This window comes from Aspergillus nomiae (genome assembly GCF_001204775.2).
Source record: "Aspergillus nomiae NRRL 13137 chromosome Unknown contig00471, whole genome shotgun sequence".
In the NCBI taxonomy this organism is placed as follows: Eukaryota; Fungi; Ascomycota; class Eurotiomycetes; order Eurotiales; family Aspergillaceae; genus Aspergillus; species Aspergillus nomiae.
This window is the reverse complement of record NW_015378526.1, coordinates 1-22,451: the sequence shown is the minus strand read 5'-3', so window position 1 is coordinate 22,451 and position 22,451 is coordinate 1. Positions and strand designations below refer to the sequence as shown.

At 48.8% G+C, this 22,451-nt stretch overlaps 7 protein-coding genes across 7 annotated transcripts; 4 read left to right on the top strand and 3 right to left on the bottom strand.

Moving 5' to 3' along the window:
* Positions 1–2,703: 2,703 nt before the first annotated feature.
* On the bottom strand, positions 2,704–4,260 carry ANOM_010868 (dolichyl-diphosphooligosaccharide-protein glycotransferase; the record flags this gene model as incomplete). Its single annotated transcript, XM_015556124.1, has 4 exons — positions 2,704–3,129; positions 3,195–3,889; positions 3,959–4,069; positions 4,119–4,260. The coding sequence occupies 4 exons, from the start codon at positions 4,258–4,260 to the stop codon at positions 2,704–2,706; spliced, it is 1,374 nt and encodes a 457-aa protein (XP_015402192.1).
* Positions 4,261–4,468: 208 nt separating this feature from the next.
* Positions 4,469–5,346, top strand: ANOM_010867 (uncharacterized protein). Its single transcript, XM_015556123.1, has 2 exons — positions 4,469–4,877; positions 4,963–5,346. The coding sequence occupies exon 2, from the start codon at positions 5,028–5,030 to the stop codon at positions 5,310–5,312; it is 285 nt and encodes a 94-aa protein (XP_015402189.1). The 5' UTR covers positions 4,469–4,877; positions 4,963–5,027; the 3' UTR covers positions 5,313–5,346.
* A 128-nt stretch (positions 5,347–5,474) lies between these two features.
* ANOM_010866 (uncharacterized protein) lies at positions 5,475–6,933 on the bottom strand (the record flags this gene model as incomplete). The annotated part of the gene is made up of 3 exons (XM_015556122.1): positions 5,475–5,636; positions 5,699–6,658; positions 6,718–6,933. The coding sequence occupies 3 exons, from the start codon at positions 6,931–6,933 to the stop codon at positions 5,475–5,477; spliced, it is 1,338 nt and encodes a 445-aa protein (XP_015402188.1).
* A 778-nt stretch (positions 6,934–7,711) lies between these two features.
* Positions 7,712–9,897, bottom strand: ANOM_010865 (putative transcription factor RfeG; the record flags this gene model as incomplete). The annotated part of the gene is made up of 3 exons (XM_015556121.1): positions 7,712–9,003; positions 9,090–9,134; positions 9,246–9,897. Coding segments are annotated over 3 exons (717 nt in total), but the record flags the coding sequence as incomplete, so codon positions are not given.
* A 4,246-nt stretch (positions 9,898–14,143) lies between these two features.
* Positions 14,144–16,165, top strand: ANOM_010864 (DNA-directed DNA polymerase eta; the record flags this gene model as incomplete). Its single annotated transcript, XM_015556120.1, has 1 exon — positions 14,144–16,165. One exon carries the CDS (start codon positions 14,144–14,146, stop codon positions 16,163–16,165), a length of 2,022 nt encoding a protein of 673 aa, XP_015402186.1.
* An 895-nt stretch (positions 16,166–17,060) lies between these two features.
* On the top strand, positions 17,061–19,014 carry ANOM_010863 (uncharacterized protein; the record flags this gene model as incomplete). The annotated part of the gene is made up of 3 exons (XM_015556119.1): positions 17,061–17,847; positions 17,900–18,588; positions 18,641–19,014. 3 exons carry the CDS (start codon positions 17,061–17,063, stop codon positions 18,896–18,898), a joined length of 1,734 nt encoding a protein of 577 aa, XP_015402191.1. The 3' UTR covers positions 18,899–19,014.
* Positions 19,015–19,401: 387 nt separating this feature from the next.
* ANOM_010862 (bZIP transcription factor) lies at positions 19,402–20,768 on the top strand (the record flags this gene model as incomplete). The annotated part of the gene is made up of 3 exons (XM_015556118.1): positions 19,402–19,476; positions 19,527–20,616; positions 20,668–20,768. The coding sequence occupies 3 exons, from the start codon at positions 19,402–19,404 to the stop codon at positions 20,766–20,768; spliced, it is 1,266 nt and encodes a 421-aa protein (XP_015402190.1).
* Positions 20,769–22,451: the final 1,683 nt, after the last annotated feature.

Sequence of the window (22,451 nt, the reverse complement as noted above, 5' to 3'; positions counted from 1 at the left end):
AAGAGCTAGCCTTCCGAACCATAGTTCCAGAGGCTCTTCTCCAGGACTAGGAGAACCCACCATTACCTACGAAGCTCGTCAATTCTAACACCACCTAGTGGGTGGCTGTCAAAGGCTAGGAAGACGTTTGCCTTTCTCTGCTCCAGGACTAGACCTGATACCAAGGTACACGTCAGCACGGAAAAAGATGAGCAATACGCCGCCATTGGTGGAGCTTCAATGGTATAGTCCTACGCTGTGGCGCATTTCGGTTCTGTTGGGCTAGACCTAGGCGCCAGACCTTTACCAATTTTGAGAACTACTGTGGGACGCTGCATGAGATTGGTGAGGGGTACGTATCAGGCCATTGTGGCAAACGCCATTCTGCTCGGATTTATCATCACGATTCCTCATAACTGGGAGAGAAAATTTGCCCAAGGGGAAAGTGGTGGACAAATGCACATCTACTTGGTCCACCGACTTTCCTAGCAACGTTAAGATAGGTAGGCACTAGTGGTAGGGTACATCCTTGTGGTAAAGTGATCATCACCGCCTAAGTCGCCTCTAACCATATGCGCTGTGGAGTGTGGCAGAATTTGAGTGGGAATGGATGGATGACTAATATATGGAGTGAACATCCAATCACGTGATCAAATCAGTGAAGTTCTATGAGCTGACTGCCCAATCCACGCGATTTTTCGCGTCTCCTAGAAATGAAGCTATTAAAAATACCGAAAATCTGTATTTATATAGAAAATTGAAATGGTCTGATAATTAGAATATTGAGTGATTTATATCTTAGTATATTATAGCTAGAGTAATGTAGTAAAGTATATGTATGCTATAATAAACTAGAAGACTTTGACGCCGCTGTTTTTGGCTGTTATAGCATTAATCTCTACCATGCTATACCTCCAGGCACGCCGTCTTGAGACCGACCAATGCAAGCTTCCCATACCACCTCACTGCGGTCTCCGAAATCACCAAAAATGGCCGCTATAAACAGTGGCCATTCCCCTTTACACCTGTGTCCCTCCATTACTACATCTGAATATTAACTCTATCAGACCCTCAACCTACAGTGAATATGGGACAAACTGGTGTTAATATCCCTCTCATTGGTCTGTGTTTTATCTGTTCGATACGATTTTAGCCAACTGACTTTGATAGCACCGTATGGTACGGCAGTTCGAATGAGCAATAAGGGGTTGTTACTCGGGGGCTAAGTGACACCTGCTTCATATATCAGGATATAGAGGGCAGAATTAGCGGGCTTCAGATCGCCATGTGCCGGGGAAAAATACTGGCCATTTTTCACCATCACGAAAACTGTCTCGTTGCAATGGGATCAATGAGGTAGTTGATTAGATGTGGCAGATGGAGGTGAATGTGATTACGACAGATTCATTTGGTGACTATGAAGTATCATTGACGAGGTAGGTAGGTAGGCTTGTGAATATGACGGCAGTCTTGTGCCTTCCTTCTCTTTCCTCCTCGTCTGCCTACCCTTTCTTCTTCCTCCACCCCCGCCCTCGACAACCCACCGTGCTCTGATATCTTTGTCAAGCAGACTTTGAGTTGCTCTAAGTACCTCCTTGTCTATCATGTTTTGTCCTCCGTCCCACCAGGCCAGCCCTGAGCCGTGCCAAAAGCCCGGCTCAAGCAGCCCTACTCCCTCCCCTGTCGGTGCATTCCCTCAAGTGAGCGATTTGACATCCATGAGCTAAGCTCAGTGGACTCTATTGCGTGGGCATTCGTGTGGCTCGCAGATCTAAGTGCTCTAGACGCCATCGTTCAAAATCCAGTATAGCTTACGGCAGGGTGATGGCCCAAAATAATCTCAGAACAGACCTCTTCCCAGTGGTCAAAGACTGTATGCATTTCCCCAAATACCTTGCAGATAATGAAGGAACTTATTATTTGTATTCCAGGGCTATTGAAATTCCGAAACCAAACAGCAAAAAAGATGATGAGCGGGATATGGAGTCCGAGAGACCTGCGGGTGGGAATACAAGGTCCGCATCACAGGGTCAACATTCTTACAATGATTCTGTCGAGGCAACTCTGAGGGTAGGTCATCGTGGTACAATGCTGGGCCCATCGGCTAATCATGCGGTTCGCTCAAAGAGTGATCAGGACAAGTGCATTGTCACGAAAGCAGGCGAGCCCAATGACACTGCCCATATCTTTGGCCGCCCGTTTGGTATCCGTCACCAACAAAAAGATGCGCATGACGTCTTCTGGAGTACGCTTAAGTTGTTTTGGTCTCCCGGGAGAACCAAAAACTGGCATGAGGCGGTTTTTGGGAGAGACGGGACCGAGACACAAGAATCTGATGACCCTTAACAAGACGGCCCACGCCCTTTGGGGCAAAGCACGCTTTGCATTCCGGACGAGGATGACGACGAGTGACATATGCTGGGAGCCATCACAAAGGAGAAAAGCATAGCGTAAAAGAGCTGACTTATGCGGAAGACTTCTAATTTGATCAGCTAGAGAGTGAGAAGAGATCAAGTTGGACCTTGCCTTATCGATAGGTTACAAGCCTATCATGATGGCCTGCAAACTATCGTAACCCAGACCACTGGAAACGTAAAAGGTGTAACAAGGACACAATCTGTCTCTAGCGTTTATTTCTACGGTGTGTAAAAGAAAGATATATACAGTCTAACAATCATGCAATGACAATTCATTCAGGCGATCATCGGTGATACAATACATTATTCACTGCGTTTTCTTCGTCGTCGAAGCAGTAGATGTGGGCGCAGAGTAGAGCCACACGATGACGAAGGCCAGGAAGCCGCCGATAACAGACCAAAGACCAGCGATCCAGACCCATCCTCCGCTAATCTTCCAGCTGCGAGGATACTCGTTGTGAGCATAGTGGCGGACAGTTACCTCGTGCTTCTCCTCGATATTGGTGAGGAAGGGACGCTTGTAGTTGACACGGAAGGAGAAGATACCGTGTTGGTCGGGGACGGTGAACTTGGTGCTGTAGATGGTGCTGTTTTCCGTCTTGGTGGAAGGCTGGAGGTCGAGGCGATGGAAGGGGGACAGCATGGTGAACTCGAGCTGAAGGGCGTCATTCTCAGGGACCTCGAACGGCACATACTTGTCATAACTGTACTCGGAGACTTCAATGCTGAAGACCTGTGAAGAGGTTGGTCAGCTCATTACTAGCGATATTTTACAATTGTGGGGCGGTCGTGACATACAGTTTCGTTCTTGATCCGGTAGATCTTAGGGTTTAGTTCACCATCCTGGGCGAGATGATGCTCAATCTTGCCAACCTTGAGGACTCCAGTCTCCTTGAAGGTCCAGGCGGTCAGCTGTTTGGCAAACTCACGGTTAGCAGTCTCAGACTCCTTCCCGTCACCAGGAGCCTTGACGGTGGCGGAGAACCACGTGTCCTGGAGACTCTCGACGGAGCCCAGAAGAGTGAAGCGGGCAGAATTCCGGGCTTGCATGGCCGAAACAAGAGCCAGCTGGGACCCAGAAGCCACAACATCCTCGACCGAACCTACATCCTCCTTCGGGTTGTAGCTGTAGGCAGTTGCCGGAGCACGCAGGATAGGCGTAAGAAGTGGGTTGGACTCGCCGAGAGTGTGGGAGGCGGCCCTTGGGAAAGCCAAAACGCCCTCGCCGTCGAAGAAAGCCTTGGTGTCACTTCTCAACTGACCGGGCCGCTGGAGAAGGAGAACATCGTGCTTCTCATCGGCAGAAAGTTTGTCATAGTTGAAGTGATCGACGACAACGGAGGAACGGTCGGTCGACAGATGGAGATCGAGTTCCAACAGGAGCGAGCTGATTGCGCTGGGCGTGGTGGACTTGCCGGAAAGAGCGAGAAGGACGTTGCCGTCTTTGTTCATGAATTCGATGAGGTTCTTGGGGGTCAAAGAAGGTCCAAAGCCTGCATCATGAGTCAATTGATTTGCACTATGAACCAGATCATATTTTCAATGTGGGACAGTCTGCGAACCTTTCGACCGAGGAGGAAGGAGGAGGACATGGTCATAAGCTCTCTCCCCGAGCTCAAACAAGGAAAGCTTGTCGCTCTTGGGCGACTCGAAAGCGAGGTTGTATCCCCGAGCTGTAAGACAATTAGCATCAATTGCCCCCACCTGTCAACTGCACCTCACCTTCTAGATCTCCCCAGAACGTAGAATAAGCGTCCTTCTCAGCCTCATCCTCCAGGACAACCAGTAGACGGCTTCCCGAACTACTCAACGCATGTACAACAGCCAAGAAGCCGAACAGCAGTAAGGAAAGACACCACCGCATCTTATCGGGATCCGCGCAGCGGAACAAAAGAACGACGGCGAAGGATCAGCAGAGGGAATGCGAAATCAAAGCTGGGGTTGAACCGGAGTTGTCATGAAGATCGATGAGTATGTAAACGGGCGACGTGTTTGGACCGAATGCCAAGACTTGGTCGCCGCTTTGGAATTGACGGGCGCATTGCATTGCCGGACTTTCGTCACTTTCAACCTCCCCTCTCCCCGTCGCACGTCTCAACCACGCACACCCAACCCCCCAATTGCCTTTCCCTGGACCCCGGGAATCGCTCAGTTCTACGGTTAACCAATTGCACTCAATCAAGTGCATTGTTCGTTTTACTCCCGCCAGTACCGTCTGCTCCAACCGTCTCGCGACCACCGTTCCGGCGAAAAGTTTCTTTTAACGTCCGACTACTTCCTACCCGTTTCCTATCACAATGACGACCCCTCAATTCTGGTCGACGCCTCTCCGCTACCTTCGCTGGGCCTCTCATGAGAAGCCCGCTATCTTCTACTCGCTTGTCGTTGGTGCCATGGGCCCCGTCATGCTGGTGACTCTCCCCCCGATCAGACGGGCCTTCGGCGACGTTGACCCGGAACCCATCCCCCTCACATATCCCAGTAAGTTCATCTCTGCATCGTTCCGTGTTCTTTCTGTCTCCTGTTTCCGGGTCTTCCTGAGCCATGGTTGGCTGACTTGACATAGTTCCCCAGGGACCCCGGGTTATCCCGCAGGGCTACGATGACGAGTAAATCCGCCGGAGACTATGAATGGAGTCCGTGTCGATTTTCAGATTTGATTTTTTACTTGGTGTATTTAGCTGGGAATTCGAGTCAATTCAAAAGACTACCTACCTATTCTGTCGGACATCTCCGATTACACCGCCTGAGGCTGGGCCGGAGTTTTTGTGTCGTTCTGGGTTGATATCCGGATCAATGGCTTCTGGATTGCTCGAGATGCTCTTCTTGCCATTGCCCCTATCAATCGTCTCTATACCCTCACGGCCTACGGGCTTGATGGTCAGCGTGACTGCTGTGTATTGTACAGGAAAATGATTATAGAGCGGTGAATAATGCCATTTGTTTCCTATCCTATGGTAGTAGTCGGGGCGGCTATTCACCTGTGACTCGGTAATACTAATTCAATATATGACCGGTGTCGGGTATCCCAAAGTATGCAAGCAAGCAAATTTACCAAGTCAGTAGTGCTGTTCGTGTTCAGCGGTCATCAATCATCTCTTCATCTTCGTCCACAACAGAAGCGTTCTTGTCTTCAGCCTCGTTTCCATCTTCGATTTCGATCGATTCAACGTCGGTAATGTCCGTATCGACAGACAAAGTGTCAGTGGCAAACGTTCCACTTGTATCAGCCGAAGTAGCCTCCGCAGTGGTACTTCTAGCTCGGTAATATCATCATCTCCGCCATCATTATCATCTGTCACAGCTTCGTAGTCCGATAAGAAAAGCTCCTCGTCACTGTCAACATGCCAATCACCATCGGGCCAAGTGACCCAGGGGAGTTCCTCATCATCAACCTTGCAGCACGTCAGGTACGGTAGTTCTCCCATAAGACCAGGATCATAGTGGCTTTCGTTGATCAACAAAACAGAAACAAACTTGCTCATTTCACCTTTGAGGATGTTCAGGGCTTTATCAAGCATCATGGCCCTGTACGCACTCATGCGAAAAGCGTTCGTATTTGCCTGTTCCTCGGTATCTAGGTAAGCATCGCCACCGGCGTAGATGGCGCGATAGAAAGCGGCACCACCGTCACGAGCATAATAGGTGCGGTTTTCGGCGACCGCCATACAAAACCACTGGCTATAGTAAGTCATTGCCGTCCACATCCCAAAGTCCTTCATACAGGGGGTGACCATATCTTCGGTGCACGAAACCATAGGGAGTGTTGTGTAGGGGCAACAGGTGAGCATGCGAGCCTCAAGTCCTTGCTTGAATTCGACCAGCTGCGCTTGTTTGCTCTCGCATAACTCGTGGACGACGCTCGGTAGATAGTCGAGGTCGTCTTCTAGAGCGTTCCAGTTGCCGATGATGTGGATTGCTGCTTCCTTGAAGATCAGCGCCGATCGCATATAAGTGCCCAGCTTTATCCAATTGATCGGATCCTCGGCGATGAGAGCATAGAAATGCGGTCCTAGTTCCTGGAGAGCATCTACGATGGCAGGAAATACCGTGCGGGTGGCTCTAAGGCAGTCGGCTAGATTGACTAGATCCCAGCAGCGGCATAGGACGTTCTGGAGACCCCCCTGGTCTAATAAAGGACAGAGGTCATACAAGATCTTGAACATGTTAGCCCAAAGGAGACGGATTTCTGGAGGCCACATGATTATGGGCTTCTGGAGCTGCATATACATGGGGCCATAACGATATTGATCATCTGGGTCCTGGTGTTCGACGGAGCCATTAGCGCCGCAAGTCCTGATGGTCCATCACGACAACTTACCAGAACCTCAAGCACTCCGTATCCATGTGATGTCGATTCCACCAGTTCAAGTTGCACACAGCCGAAGTGTCCAATGCCATACGATCCAAGCGATGAAAGTAGGTCTCTCAACTCACGCGAACGGGTTTTGAGTACGGTAGAATGTAGCCGATAAACATCCTCATATATGGTTATGTTTACGTCACCAGCTCCAAATTGTGGAAATTTTGACTCCATTCTGGAAAGACAGCAGACTTAACTGCCGAGAAGGACCCGAAGGGCATATGTCCCAGCAGGAATAGCAAAAGGCAGAGGCTAAGAAGCGGAACGGAAGGTAAGGGATAGATACAATGCGAAGATGAGGTGCCTTGACTATCTGTGAAAAAAGGTAGGAATGGACGAGATACAAAATGTATTGTCAAAGACCGTGAGGTTCTGTTGCTGTGTTTCACAATACTCTCACCGATCGCCATGGCGTCCATGACTCTCCAGGGTGTAAACAAATGACAACTAATGTGCATGGAGATAACATGGCCAGCAATAATGAACACAGCAGCTACTTCCTTCAGGCCTGGTTCATGTGGATAGAGATGTATACAGCTGTACTTTGTGAACATATAGAGACCCAGATCGTCCAGGAGGTATCACAGATTCATGATTGAGATAAGCGTCAGACTGAATGGGTATAGTCACCAAGAATGATGGCACCCATAGGCAGTGAGTGGGAGTCCAAAAGGTAATTTGGTTAACAAAGCAGAAGAATGGTCATAATCTGAGCCGACTGGCAAACATCAGTTATTGAACGGTTCTGGAAAACCTCCAGGGTTAAAGCCATTGAATGGACAAAGAATAACGCCATATATGCTCATATCTACATATAGCTCATGAACAGCATCACTGTATATCATCAAAGCTCCTAAGCTGATGGAATCCAGAATCAGTCGCATGCTCCTTGCAGACTCCTCACTTTGGAAGAAACGGTCGAGAAAAAACAGAAAAGTACCTCTCAGGATGGAAAGTAAAAAGGCAGACAAACAACAAATGATCACATCCAGTACACCGCGAAATCGCAAAAAATGGGAATAGGTTTCCAATGGTGGAGATTGGAGGCAAAATAACAGGAACAATCAAGACCAGCACCGGGCATTACAACATAGCCAAAAAAAGCCACCTTTTCATAACCCATCACGCAAGAGCCCCCAAAGCCAGTCAATGTTCACATTATTAATGCTTTCTGACCCTTTTAACGGTAGCAATAGCCAGGTCAAGCAGGGAAAGGAGAAGAAAAGAAACAGGTAACGACCAGCCAACGTCGATGGAGACGTTTCATGAGCAAAGAAAAAAAAAAACACAACCACCAAGGATAACTTGATTGGCATCCAGGTCAAACACGAGATCCGGGTTTCCTAAGGTATGGCTCCAAATAGACTGCAATTTGGTCTCAACAGCTTAAGCATCATGTTTTTTGACCTGGTGTTTCACAGGTCAAGAAGAAAAGGCATCTAATCCGTATAGATGCTGGAGGTGGGGGCGGAAGTTTGAAAAAAAGGATTGCGCAGAATTTTATACTCCCAAGGCGAAGTTCTCCCGAGACAAAAGGTGGAATTGAAGCTACACCCCTGGGATTCATAGACAAATAAAAGGGAAAAGCATCCTTCATCTACCGCCGGCGGGCTGGATCTCTTTCCCTTGTTGGCTGTGGCCTACTGCGGTCCGAGTATGCCGACTCCGGGGTATATCTGGGATCCATTCCTCCTATCCGCGGGTCTGGGGCGGTGGTAGCAGGGTAAGCTATTCCGGACGTACAGGGGAATAGTCCGATTCTGTTTCATAACCAGGCCCAGGGTACCTTGGGTTGTTTCTCCCATTTTCGTAGCCATAGCCAGCGGCGCTGGTGTATGTATATGTTTGATGCATGTCGGCAGACACTGGGGGTTGGCTAGGTGCAGAATAAGGAACCTGCGGGGGAGGATACGTCTGGCCAGATCCAAAGGGTGAGTGGTTTGCAGGGTATGAGGAAGAAGTTGGATAAGGGGGACTCTGTGTCTGCCCGTAAGCGGGTTGAGTGTAAGGATCCACATATTGCTGGGGTGGTGGTGCAGTGTAGGCAGGTGGAGGAGATGGACCCGGCTGCTGTCGCCCTTCATGAATTGAGGTAGCTGCATAGGTTGCTGGAACCATGTTAGGTGGTGGTTGAGACACACTGTAGTCTTGAATGTAACTACCTCGTGGATAGCCTTGGTCAGCGCGACGGAGCACATCTGCCTCCCACCGAGCAGAGTCAGCTTTGAGATCAGCAATCATTTCCTGCAATACGATGCCCGGTCAGTTTCCGATATAATACTGAGGCAAAGGGGGAAGACAAAGGCTCAGCCCCGCATCGTTCCACTTACTGAGGTGAGGTTTCTATAAGCACGGATAAAGTAGCCCTGGCGGCCCTGTTTTCACATCCAGTCAGTAACGGGGTTACAACGAATGGCTCATTTTGCCATTGCTGGACCGATTCGATTCTCGGCAGTCATTTTTTAAGGAAATATCGGGAGACACACTTGGTGGTTTCCAGGTCTTACGAGAGCATCATTTCCAAGGTAACGGCATATGTCTGCTTGGATCACTTCCCGGCTGATTCCATCACCGGGAATAAAATACTCGTTCTGACGCTCCGGGCGTCCTTCATATCCAAGGCGTCCAGTCATTTTGTCCAGGGAATAGGTCCAGTATTAAGGTACTATAAGCCAAGGGATCCAAATGGGCACCAGGAGATCCAGGAAATCCGGAAAGGTTATGGAGTTGAAAAAAGGTCCAGTGATGGGAGATGATGTCCTTTGGGAGGGGGTTGTTTTGGAAGCAGAAACAGCACAAGTACAGCTCTAAGAAGAGAGTGCGTCCAGGTAACTCCAAGGCTGATGATAATCAAGGCTAAACCGGAACTTTTTGGTTGACAAAAACACCCACGATGCAGAGAACAAGGTGTTAAGTGCAAGCGAGTCCACCAGAATGATCTCTCTGGAATATTTCACCAGTTGAGAGAGTAAAGAAAGAAATCCAGGTGACAGTTATTGCCCACAGTAGTCGTATGAAAGACTGGGGGTCAAGATGGGATTCTTAGTCTCCTCAGGTTGAGTATCCGAACGGCAACGACAGGACCGGAGAGAGTCGAGATGATGGGTGTAGGATGAGTTGTTGTAAGAGTAAATGAAAAGAAAGCGAACCTAAGAACAAGCGAAGAGAGAAGGGTTTCAGGTGAGGAGGGGATAAGGGGGCCGATCCTAAGTGGGGGCAGTCCGTCGCTGATGATGACTCTCTTCCTCTTTCTCTTTCCAAGCACTCCTGTATACTTTTGGGCTCTTTTTTCTTTTCGAGCTGGCGGGGAGATGCCAGGGGTGGGCTTGAATTAGGGAAAGGGAAAAAGGAAAAAAAGGAAAAGAGGAAGAAAAGCGAGGAAGCGACGGTAGAAAAATGGACAGACAGGCGCACGGGGAGATAAGAAGGCGAAAAGTGGAGGGTGGGGAGGAAAAAGAAAAGACGGTTGTGGGTTTGTTTGTGCTCGGATTGGACTGAATGCAAAATGGACTGAACGCCGCGCGGTTGGCTATTTGGGCTGTTGGGCCGGTTTTGGGCTGCTGCTGGCCTTCTGTCTGGTGCCACGATTGACTCCACTCTTCCCTTCAGCAGAACATTCGAAGCGGTTGAAGGATCGGCTTGGACGAATAGGGCTTGCAAATCTGAATGATTTTCCTGTCCCTAGCCGTGTGCTTCTTCATTTATTGGGTGAGAAGAGGGGGGAGAAATTTAAATATGAAAGATTTAAATCCAGAATTAAAAGAACTATTATTTGAATCGAAGAGTTTCTCTGGAGTAAAGTTTCATTCTTTTTTTTTTCCCTATTCCATTATTATGAACTCGATCAGTACGGAGTATCCCTCCAACGGTGATCATATAGTTAATGAATCTGTTGTTTACCTACTGGATCAGTAGGCTTCTCTTTTCGTCGGATTTTTGGACCCATCGAAGGAACCATGGGTAAGTACCAAGTGGTAAGCTGAACCGAGACCGTCCATCAAGAGCACTTTTCTCAGCCTGCGCCAGCCTCACCCACTTGTTTCTTGTCTCTCTTTTCTCTCCACCACGCAATGACATGACTTATTGCTTCATTTTTTTTTTTTTCTTATAGTGAGGCAAAAAGAGTCAATAACACTCGACATCTTAAAAAAGAATCACTAAGTCATAGCATAAACTGAATTACAGAGTAGAATTAACCCATCCAGGGGCGGTGTCTTCCATGACTTTCATAACTGCTCAAGTAAGACAGCAGGAGACGTACGCAGCAAGGAAGACGGTAGTACTACTACGACTTCCCATGGATAACTTCCCAAAGTCAGTGATTTCTTGCCATGGAAGAACCGGGTATATTCTCATCTTATTATTGAGTGACACAGAGCATGTTACGCCTCTCTTTTTTTCCGTTTCGTTCTATTTTTTATTTATTTATTTAAATTCCTGTTCGTCTCTTCTGTAGACTGCAACATCAGCCATCAAACTCACTTTGTAGATCCTGAAAGACAGTGTTTCGGTGAACTTGCCACTCAAAGCTCATTGTGACTGACACGAAGAGGCGCCTCAAGAAACAAACCCTGGGCGTCCAATCCATGTACCTGAGCGACCAGTCAAGGTTTGCCGTTGCCGAAAAAGCTGTCAGCCAGTCAGAAAGAGAATTGACGATGTTGTTGGGCAGGAATGCGTGGCGGGCTTTGGGCACTCATTCGTTCTGACCGCTGACACTAAGACATACTACGCTGACACTACAGTGCGTACTACAAACTAGTTCATCCACTCTCTTCTCCATACTGGCCCTGTCAACCGCTCCGCCGTAAAACCATTTCTCGATCCAAGGCTCGAGCCGCCCGACCCGCTACCCGAAGTGAGGATTCCAGTCTTCCTCTGGTTCAACATATCGAGAAGGTGACTAATGATTGGAACCTCGAAATTATCAACCGTGAATCAAGATAATGAAGCCAGCTTTGCATCACGAACGAGGTGGACTATTATTCACACACCACCATTGCCTGCGGTTAACGGTACCATGACCAGTGCTATAGCCATTTCTGGCCAGCTGCATGATCGGCTCCCTCTCTTTCTCTTCTCAACAATCCCGCCACCGCCTGCTTCTGCAGGTTGGAGACTTGGAATACGGATACTATCCGTCTGATCGGAAGCCCAGCCTTCCATCCCCCCAGGTCTCTCCCCTCTCCTCCCCCTTCACTAGGGTGTGGGGACTGGATCAAAGGCTCACCTATAGCCATCAAGATTGAGGTATTTCGTCGAACTTTCAAATCTAGTGGAAGATCTTCTGGACGAGTCAAATCATGTCCTCCCGGGGATCACGTTATCCCCGTAGCCCTCACATGCTGATTCCCTAATCCACCTCGACGTTATATGCAGCGGTGAGTCCCAGAGGGTGGATCCTATCCGTTGATGCCCGAATGACATCTGTCCAGGTGTCCTTCCGCTGCACGGGGGTGCTCTCGGTACGGTAGCTGCATCTAACCTAGTTGCCTCGCTAGGGAGCAGGTACCTAGATCCGAACAGCGCTGATTTGGACAGTATTCCATTCATTGAGTGCCTTCCATCTTGCCTCACCGGGAGATCATCAATCTGAGGATAGATGTAGAGAGGTTGCCGCTGCCGCCTGCAGTGCTAGCTGATACTATAGTTCGCGGCGCACAAAATCTAGACTGAGACCATTGGAAAGTCTCGAATTGACTCGATAATGTCTTAGAGACTACGGACGCCCCGAAAGTCTTTTCTCGTTTCGGAACATGCGATTGACCTCCCATGGACTAGCTATCATGGGCGCATACGGAGTGCTCTCCTTGCCTCGAGACAGGTTCTACGGAGTAGTGCCAATAGAATGAAAGCTGCTAGGACTCATGCGTGATGATATCATTGCGACTCCGTCGGATTAAATTCCAGGTGTACTCCCGTACTCGTGGCAAACTCAAGTAAATCAGTGTATCGACTGGTATCCAACTTTCTGTGGTTATGATCACTTTTATTTTTTAATTCCAATGGATTGTTTTCGGAGTCAACTGATCCGTTGCATTGTCGGGCCTGATATGCCGCCAAATCACATAATATTCGCTTCGACCACGTTGCAGCAACGTCAAGTCATATGGACAGGAAGGGCGGAACCTTGTGTGAATATGGAACAGTGACACCATTTTATCTCTTTTCACAGAACGAGCTAGGCCCAGGAGGGCCGTTTTGTTTAGGGGTTGTGCTACAGGCAGTCATTCCTTAGGCCCAGGTCGCCCCCGTAATATCCTTCGATCCTCTCGGAATCAAAATGCTACAGCACGATATGAACCATAGGATATTTAAAGAAGAACGACAGATACCCATCTACAAGGCCACATGAGCTACGCGTTAACCTGGATTGCCCGATGGCACTGTAACCTTGAAGCCTTTGCACAACAAGAAAATGTATGTTCCATATAATCGTACTCGAGGTCTTCATAGGGTAATTGGATTTCGGGTTTCGGAAGCTGCTGATTATCCTGTTTGTACCATTCTCTGTTTACCCACACAGTCGAAACGTTGCCGGATTATCCACAAACCTGTCATATTGGGTCGCAAAGGGTGAAGCAAACAGGAGCGCAGAGACCTTAAACACACGGGCCATCAGGAGTGTGAATTTTTGCAAGTTGTCACTTGATGAACTCGTCATTTTTCACCATTTTGATGGCGAAAGCAAGAGTAAAGAAAGAAAGAAAGAAAGAAAAGGAAGCACAACAAAGATACAATGAGCCATATAGTATACCGGCACCTCTATCCTCAATGATCTAGGCAAATTATGCGGCACGAGTACTTCTGGCAGTCTATGAGATGGGGCTAAATGTATTGCTGAGTCTAGTGTAGTGAATAAGCTCTTCATGGTATCCTCTCCGAAGTATTCAGATTTATGTTCATAGTATATGGTTTCGCCCTCAGGATGTTAAGAGGGAAATATATATCTCATAGGGTTGTAAAGTCTCGAGGCGTTCGTCCGAGATTGAAACTCAATTGAGAGGAGTTTCAAAGCCCAGCCCGGACAACAATCATGATGAAGACCATATAACACCAGGTCTAGTACTCCTCCACCAAGATATTGTCACTTTGATTATGAACACTTACTCCATAGGTCTTTGATGAACATAAAAACAAGGGATTGAATACCTCGTGTGGGTCATGTCGAATCGAACGCTAACCCATATTTGTATTAACCACCGGCTTCCCATTGGCTGCCCATGCGGTTGGCCTGATTCTAGGCGATGATCTTTCAGTCTCGACATCAGAGTATGGTTCTGACACCAGAGACTGCAAGCGTTCACAAACCGGGATGCCACAGCCCCAATTTCGCATGTTTCATCCATAGAGCCAGCATGACGCTAGAATCTTCGATATCGACATGTCGCGCTCGTCCCCAGACCCGTTCGTCGCATCGCCCTCCTCCCCGAGCCACCCCGTGAAGAACCATTCCCGGTACACCTACCGCCAACTGCAGCTCCTTCGCCAGAGCTCGACGGCTTCTCCGCTCCGAGTAATTGCTCATGTCGATTTGGATGCGTTCTACGCACAATGTGAGATGGTGCGTCTTCAGACGCCGCGGGAGATACCCCTCGCTGTACGCCAGTGGGACGCGTTGATCGCGATCAACTACCCTGCTCGGGCGTTCGGGATAACGAGGATGATTTCCGCGAAGGAAGCCCGGAAGCTTTGCCCGGAGATTGTTCTACAGCATGTTGCGACTTTCCGAGAAGGCGAAGGCGGGAAATGGGCGTACAGGGAGGATTCCTTCAACCGTATTAACACGGATAAAGTGTGCTTGGATCCGTATCGGGCGGAATCGCGCAAGATCCTGAAAACGATGAAGGAGGAATTGTCGAGGTGGTATACGGACTTGGTTGATGAGGAACGGGGGCTGGGTCCACACGCTCAAATACAACAAGCTAGTGTTGAGAAAGCTAGCGTCGACGAAGTTTTCATTGATTTGTCCCCGCTGGTTTATGGTGTTCTGCTTCAACGGTATCCGGAACTACGGAATGGGCCGGATGGCGATGATCGTGTCGCATCGTTACCTCGTCCCCCTACAACGGCACTGGAATGGAACCAGGGCGATTGTCTAGTGGACCTAGACGAGAACGAGACCGAGGTGGATGATCCTGATTGGGATGATGTGGCGATGCTTATTGGGTCAGAGATTGTCCGAGCGGTTCGCACGGCAGTCTGGGATAAGCTGAGTTATACGTGCTCCGCAGGCATAGCGAAAAACAAGATGATGGCAAAGTTGGGGAGCTCTAGCAACAAACCCAACAAACAGACCATTGTACGCAATCGTGCTATCCAGAACTTTCTTGGGGGCTTTAAGTTTACCAAGATTCGAATGCTTGGGGGTAAGCTGGGTGATCAGGTCACGGCCCTGTTTGGGACGGAACAAGTTAGCGATCTTTTACAGGTTACGCTGGAGCAGTTCCGGGCCAAGCTGGATGATGATACTGCTAGTTGGCTCTATGGAATCATCCGCGGCGAGGATAAGAGTGAAGTCAACCCCAGGACGCAAATAAAGTCTATGCTCTCTGCCAAGTCATTCAGACCGAATATCAACTCTATCGAGCAGGCAGAAAGGTGGTTGCGGATCTTTGCCGCTGACATCTACGGCCGTCTCATGGAAGATGGTGTACTTGAGCACCGACGCCGTCCAAAAACCCTCGCCTTGCACCATAGGCAAGGTGCACAACTTCGCTCTCGCCAATGCCCTATTCCTGGGTCAACACCGATCGACGATACATTACTGTTCGATCTTGGGAGGACACTGCTTCGACAGGTCATCGGTGACGGACGCGCCTGGCCTTGTGCAAACTTGTCAATGAGTGTCGGTGGATTTGAGGACGGGGTTAGCAACAATAAAGCAATAGATTCGTTTCTACTCCGAGGAGACCAGGCCAAAAGTATCGGCCACCTTGCGAAGGACCGCATTACGGATGACTTGCCGGAAATGTTACAACCGAGCGAGAAACGGAGGAAAGTTGAAGACGATGGTATAAAACGCTTCTTCAACCACTCTCCTGGGGCCGCCACGGAGCCTCAGCCAAGTGAGGCTTTATTGGAGACACCAGCGACTAGCTTGGAAGGGACCAGAGAGAACATACTTCTATCTGAGACCTCGTGTACTCCCGAAATAGCAGAAGTTGCACCGGGATTCTATACTTGTAGACGTTGCGAAAAACCGCTACCAGAAGCTGAAAGGGATGAACACGATGATTGGCATTTTGCCAAGGAGCTGGAAAGACAAGAAAGACAAGATGTCATGAGATCCCAGCAAACAGCACTCCCGTCTAGTAATACGGGATCTTCCAGCGCCCGTGGCAGGCCAGGTCGTAACAGCCGGGGCAAGCCTGAGAAAGGGCAGACACGTCTCGCTTTTGGATAGCATTGCTGGGCTTGAAATCCTCGCGATAATCAAATATTCATGCCGACCGGGACAAAGGAACGACTTTACTCATTCAAGCAAACCGAATAGAGGAGACGTTCCTTGATTATATGCGTTCGACGTATCAGGAGAAACGAAGAGTCCTCCCCTTCTTTCCTCTCGCTCTTGCTGATCTCAACGGACCTCATCGTGCAATATTGCGTTGTAAGCTATGTGAAATGCATTAAGAAAGCCGCTGCGTCGTTCATAAGCCATTGACGTCGTAAATTCCCGCAACCAATCAAGGGAACAGCCAGCAGATTCCGATCGATAAAGAATATTGGGCTAAGTTGTAATCTCAACCATGGTTCGAGTGTCAATTTTAACTTAAGGGAGAATTAAAGCCAAAGGACTTAATATAGTTACCGGATTTAAGCTCTTTCGAACTTGACGAGCTAGTAGGCGATCATAACGGGTTGGAAATGGAGATGCATAGCAATCCAAATGAGCGACAAGAGAAGCTATTGGTGGTTTGGCACTTTTTAGGTCCCGTTGTGCAGCGGTGACATCAGCAAACTCAGCCGCGGGGTCGAATTTCAATTCCAACAGTCAACAGTCAGTCATTATGATTTGATGTTTCAGCGATTTCGCTCTGCCTACCATAACAGTGCACGTGTCTCACTGATTAATTTCCTACACCCGATATCAGGGCATCTCCATTCCTGAGAATCAGCAGAGGATTCCGAGTGTCTACAATCACTTATTCACTCTGCACGAGGTGCCCCTCACAGGACGGGTGTAGCATAAATGTCCAATGAAGGCACCCGATAAAGACCAATTAGCTCCACTTCGAATTTTTCGTTACATTCAACTTGGGTAATTCGTCTTGTTTGCTATTTAATTATTGGGTTACACCATGCCCCGGCGATATCGTGCCCGTGAGTATGATGAGGACATGTACGAAGTTGAACGGGACAACTATCATCGTAAACACCAACACCGGCCGCGGGGTGGACGCCATTACAAGGAGGAAGCAACCTATGAACAACCTCGAGCCCCTAGTCCCCCACCAGTTGAGGAGTTTGAACGTCTTCGCATTCGAGACAATGCAGGGCCTGAATTGATCCGCGAACCCCCTCGTGAGACATCGAGAGAGCTCCGGAAGGTTAGGGATGACACTTTCAAACGTCGTCGACCACATCGAAGAGAAGTAGTGGAGGAAGAAGAAGAAGGATATATCTCCCAAGATGAAGAGTTGACAAGGGGAATGACAGGAAGCGAGTCCGAAGACGAAGTTCCTATCATCCCGAAGAGACGTTCCGCGGCGCGCCGCGGCGACGTACGCGATGAGCTCTCGAAACCCAGAAGCCGTCGTTCGGAATATGAACGGGAGTTGCCACCCAGTATTGATGAAATGAAGCATGAGTACAGAAAAACCCGCAGTGGCCCTCATTATCATGCACCGCCACGGCTACGACCTGAGTCGGGCCCTAACACAGACGTAGAGGAGGATGATTATGAAGAGGAGGAAAATGATATTCTAGTCCGGCGAAGCAGGCAGCGAAGACCTCCAAGAAAATTTGGTCTCCCTGAAGACGACGACAGCACGTCATCCCCCGAATCAGACGACTCTGCGGATGTTTCTCTCGCTCGTGCGCCTATACACCGAAGCCCACCGAAGCGACACGTACATGATCCAGAGGGTGAGCTTGCTACCTGACATAGATGGTAGCATGATGATTGACCCACTGTTAGGTTATGATATCCCCCGTCCACCTCGGCCCCCACGTGCACCTAGCCCTGAAGTCAGTTTTGAGAAGCCCAAAAGGGAGAATATGAGACCGGCCTCTCATGAAGAGATACTCGTCGAAGAACGCGGTGGGCCAGAGCTTTCAAATATAGTCCGCGGCCCACCTCCAGAGCCCTTTTTTCGGCAAAGGCAGGAAGAATATCCGATTCCCCAGTCTCGCCCAAGGTCTATCGAACGTGAGAAGGAAATATCCATTCATGAAGTAATGCCAGGTGGTGTGCAAATGTTCGATGAGCACGATGTAGTAGAAGAGGTCCATGGCAGATCTCGTGAGCTCGAGAGGTCTATACGGGAAACTACACCTAAAATGACCGGAGACGATTGGGCGATTATCTCTGCAGCCCCAAAGACAGAGCGGGAGGCTTTGCTAGATGAAATTGCTCATGGGCCCAGAGAGCCAGCTCTTCAAGATAAAAAGCCCAAGTTTACTGTAAGTGAGGAAAGGCATTCGGAAAGTGACCCGGATTTTGCACGGGGCAAAGTAGGGCGGCGATACATTGGTATGAAAGATCAACGAAATGGGCTCTGGACGGAGATCACCAAGGACCTTGTAGTGAAGGAAGCAATTGAACGATCTGGGTATGAATACGAAGAGACAGTATCTTCCTATTACGTGTTTTCATACCTTCAATTCGTGAGTGAATATCTCTTCCACTAGGAAGCTTACCATTAACACCTTCGCACAGGAAGATGTTTCTGCTCTAGTTGACTTGTCGGAAGATATTCGCCGCGCACGTCGTCGACGGATCCAAGAGATTCACCGTGAAAGGAGCTCTATGCCTCCCCCAGCGCCTCCAGCACCACCAGCGGCAATGCCAGGGGAGCCGCCATTGATGTTGGACAGGCCGATGTCTCCCCCATTCCGGCCTCGTGAAGAGCGACGGATGAAGCAACGCCAGCTGGTTGATGATAGACGTGGGAGACCTCGCTCAGGAAGGTGGTAATATACTTAACTGATCCCTCGCCAAGCGTTGTTTTAAATGGCAAGCCTTGCCTTGAATTTCTTTGATCTACGGATATCATGGTTGAATGATAAGACGGATAGTATTCTAAAATTTGCTGGAACAAGTATTTAGATATTGTTACTCTGCCTTCGAGGAGACCCACGAGACATGATTTATGAAGAATATGAGGTCTTGAGCTCATATCACATTTCTCTGAGCAGGACGATATTTGTTCGAGCTAGCAGACCCATCTCAACGTAGATCATATAATGTGAGCCTTTGTAGAGCACAGTAGCCCAGTACCATCATATTCCTATAATTGTGGTATTAAGTATGGGTCGATCAGACACGTGCATGAAATGATTACTGATCGATCTAGACTGCCAAGCCCTCGGTCGCCTTTGGTGAAAGTTTCAACCCAAGCGCGTCAATCGACGGTGAACCAACCAACCAGAGCCGTTAATTACAGACAGACAGAAGCTTTCAAGGGGCTATCGACAGCAATGTCCACTGTTGATGGAGAGTCATCGAGAAATAGAGGCCGGCCTCGTAGAGTGCCGACCGCGGCGCCGGACACGGTGAGCGGTATAGTTCTCGCTTCTTGGCCCCTTTCTCATAGTTGGCCTAGGTACGACGGACGCAGCTTCGAGAAGCCCAACGGGCCTATCGATCCCGGCAACAGTCGCTACTTACCTCGTTAAAGTCTCGCGTTGCTAGACTAGAAGATGCATTCGGACAACTTGCTCAGATTATGGACTCGTTCGATGCTCAAGTTGTCAAACCAGGTGCTCAGATGTCCCATGCTCAGCTGCTCCAAGCTGTGAAGCTTTTCCAGAATGAGATTTGCTTCCAATTAGAAAGGACCGACTCACATGTGCTGCCCAATGAAGGCAAAAAACGCAGTTCAACTACCCAAAGTCAGCAACCCCAGCAAAGGTCCAGCGACAGACCGTCACCGTCGGGCCCTTGCCAGGTCGATAAGGAAACCATTAGTGTCCCGACGTGGACGAAAGAAAAGGCATTCTCATCTGATTTTTGGCGTCGCTTTTTGGGCTCATCCAACGGCTTTTTGCCACCGCTTGCATCTACGGCTCATGAACCCAACGCTAGCATTCGTGTAACATCTTCTATAGACCGTGAGGATCACGCCATAGAATACACGACTTCAACATTCACAGAGAGACTTTATCGTACCTGCGCAGAAAACGGATATCGGCTCGTGTGCAATGACACAGTGACAGACGAGGAGTTGCAGCCGCAATTTGGGCTGGTATTGAAAACCGTCCCACGAGAGCAAATCCGACTCTATTTTGAGAAGGTACTCGGGATGGAACCATGCAATCCGGTCCATGACCGTCGGTTTCCCTTTATTTGTCTCGGTGGAGCGGGGATGCATTTTCCCTCTGCGGGACAGGACTCTCGTTCCCAGAACCTTCATCGCTTCCGTGAGACAAATGGCGTGTTGGAGATTCCCAGCGATGAAGAATGGTTTGATATCAGGGATATGGAAGGGTTCTTGATGGAACAGGGCATCAAAACTGAAGAGAGCTACCGAGTCTCTGTCACTTCTTCATCTCGTATGAATAGCAATCTAAGCGCGAGACCTGGATTGTTACTCCCAAGTGGCGACATCGTTGGGTCATCTGATTTTAATATCAATAGCCAGACTACCTCCAATAATGTGGTTAGGGTTCTGGATGAGGCTACCGTTATTGATAGTATGTTGACCTGCCAATAAAGCTCAAGTGGACTTACTAATTTCTCTCTAGAACTAAGTCGGCTCTGTATCTGTCTTGGTTGCGTTGCTGGGTTTCGTCGCTCTGACGTTGAGACCCTTGTATGGCAGCATGCTAGTTGGAAACCAATCTAATTTGGGGACCACGCAAATGAATGCTGAACAAGCGTTCCACGTCCAGAACCAATGGCGTAAACCACGACACTTCACTCTATGTATTGCCAATCATCCTATGATGAAAGGACAGCGAAATAAGCAGGTCGATGGTAGGCGATAGGGCCAACTACTATCTCTTGTTGACATCTGTCCACCAGAAACATCCCCACTACTTTTTTATATTTGGTATCCATTTTTATGACGGAATAGCGAGAAAGGCGAGGTTTTTAACTGCGCCGAAGGAATTTCTTTTGACTCATTTTCTGTTCTCGCCAGAAACAGATGGCCGCCGCGGTTGCACCGGGTCCAATTCCTGCCAATCCCGCAAGAAGCCCGGCAAACGCTGGCAATGGGGAGACATTGGAAATCCCGACTCGGTAAAGATCCCAGGCGCTAACCCAGCACCACAGAAAGGTCGGCGTAGTCACAAGGAGGAAGTCATTTTGAAGAAATGTGGAAGCTCCCTCCGCCAAAGTTGCGACGGGTGCAGATGAGTTCACTGGGAAGAGGCGAGTGAGGGAGAGATTTTCCGAAAGCAGGCAGCTGAAGAACACGCAGATGGGGCGAATCAAAATTGGTCCTTTCATCTGCCGACGGAGAATCAGGTTTGAGCTGTCTACCTCGGTCTACGTACTCGATGGCTCTAGACAAGACTTCAGTCATCAAAACGGCAAATACTGGCGCTGGTTGCCACACAGCTACCACTGACTGACGCGTCTGTGCATCTCCAATTTGAAAAAAAGAAGCCTTGTCGGGTAAGCCTCGAGAACTATGGAGTCCATGCCATTCTTCTCTGGCATTGAGGACAAGGATAAACTTGCAATGCTGCCACCTGCGATGATGACCTTGAAGGGCTTGGAAGTAATGGTGAGGGCTCCAATGTTAATGTAAGACCACGATTGCAGCGCTCTCTTGAAAGAAATCAGGACCTTGTATTTGTAACCTTACGAAGGATTTATATAGGTTAACATGAGCCATGATCACTACCTGCCCCTCCAAGACTCTACTATCTCCTGTCCAAGGTTCCCGCAGCATCAAATAGTCGTGATAGAATCATCCGTTCTTAGAGAATCGGAACAATTATCATATTGATCAATAATCAGCCCAATCAGGTTATCATACTCCCAGTGGGTCGGACAAACCAAATGTCCCGCGACCATAAATAACCCTAACTAATCAGCCATCGCCTCGGTTGACACCATCTATATAGTACCAAGCAAGCTGGCAATTTGCGAGAGGTCTTGCCAATATTGGTCCCTGATAACAGAAATCCCTTCCAAGACTGACCAGCCCTCGAAGATTGATATAATCCATTCAGCCGGGACTTCACGAACAGAGTGTCATGTAGTTTTCAAATCCGATACTCTGGTCATGCAGGTTTGGTTATTGATTTACCTGCCTGCCTACTCAACCTTACTATCAAATCACGCACGCCTTCAAACCATCGTTACCAGTCTGGCTTCCAATAAATCAAAGCTACCCTCGTCTGGAAGACCTTCTCAAAAGGTATGTCTAGCTAGCAGCTACTTCCTGAACTCTTCCCACCTGTCATTAACTCCCATCTGCTAGGGGAAATCCTCTTGGGCATTAGATAGCGTTTTAGAAAGAAAATACGATATATCCCACTACTGAGATTAAACTATCACATACGACCACAGGGTG

Coding starts and splice junctions, on each gene's coding strand:
- ANOM_010867 (XM_015556123.1), top strand. CDS start 5,028: ATGGAGTCCGTGTCGATTTTCAGATTTGATTTTTTACTTGGTGTATTT.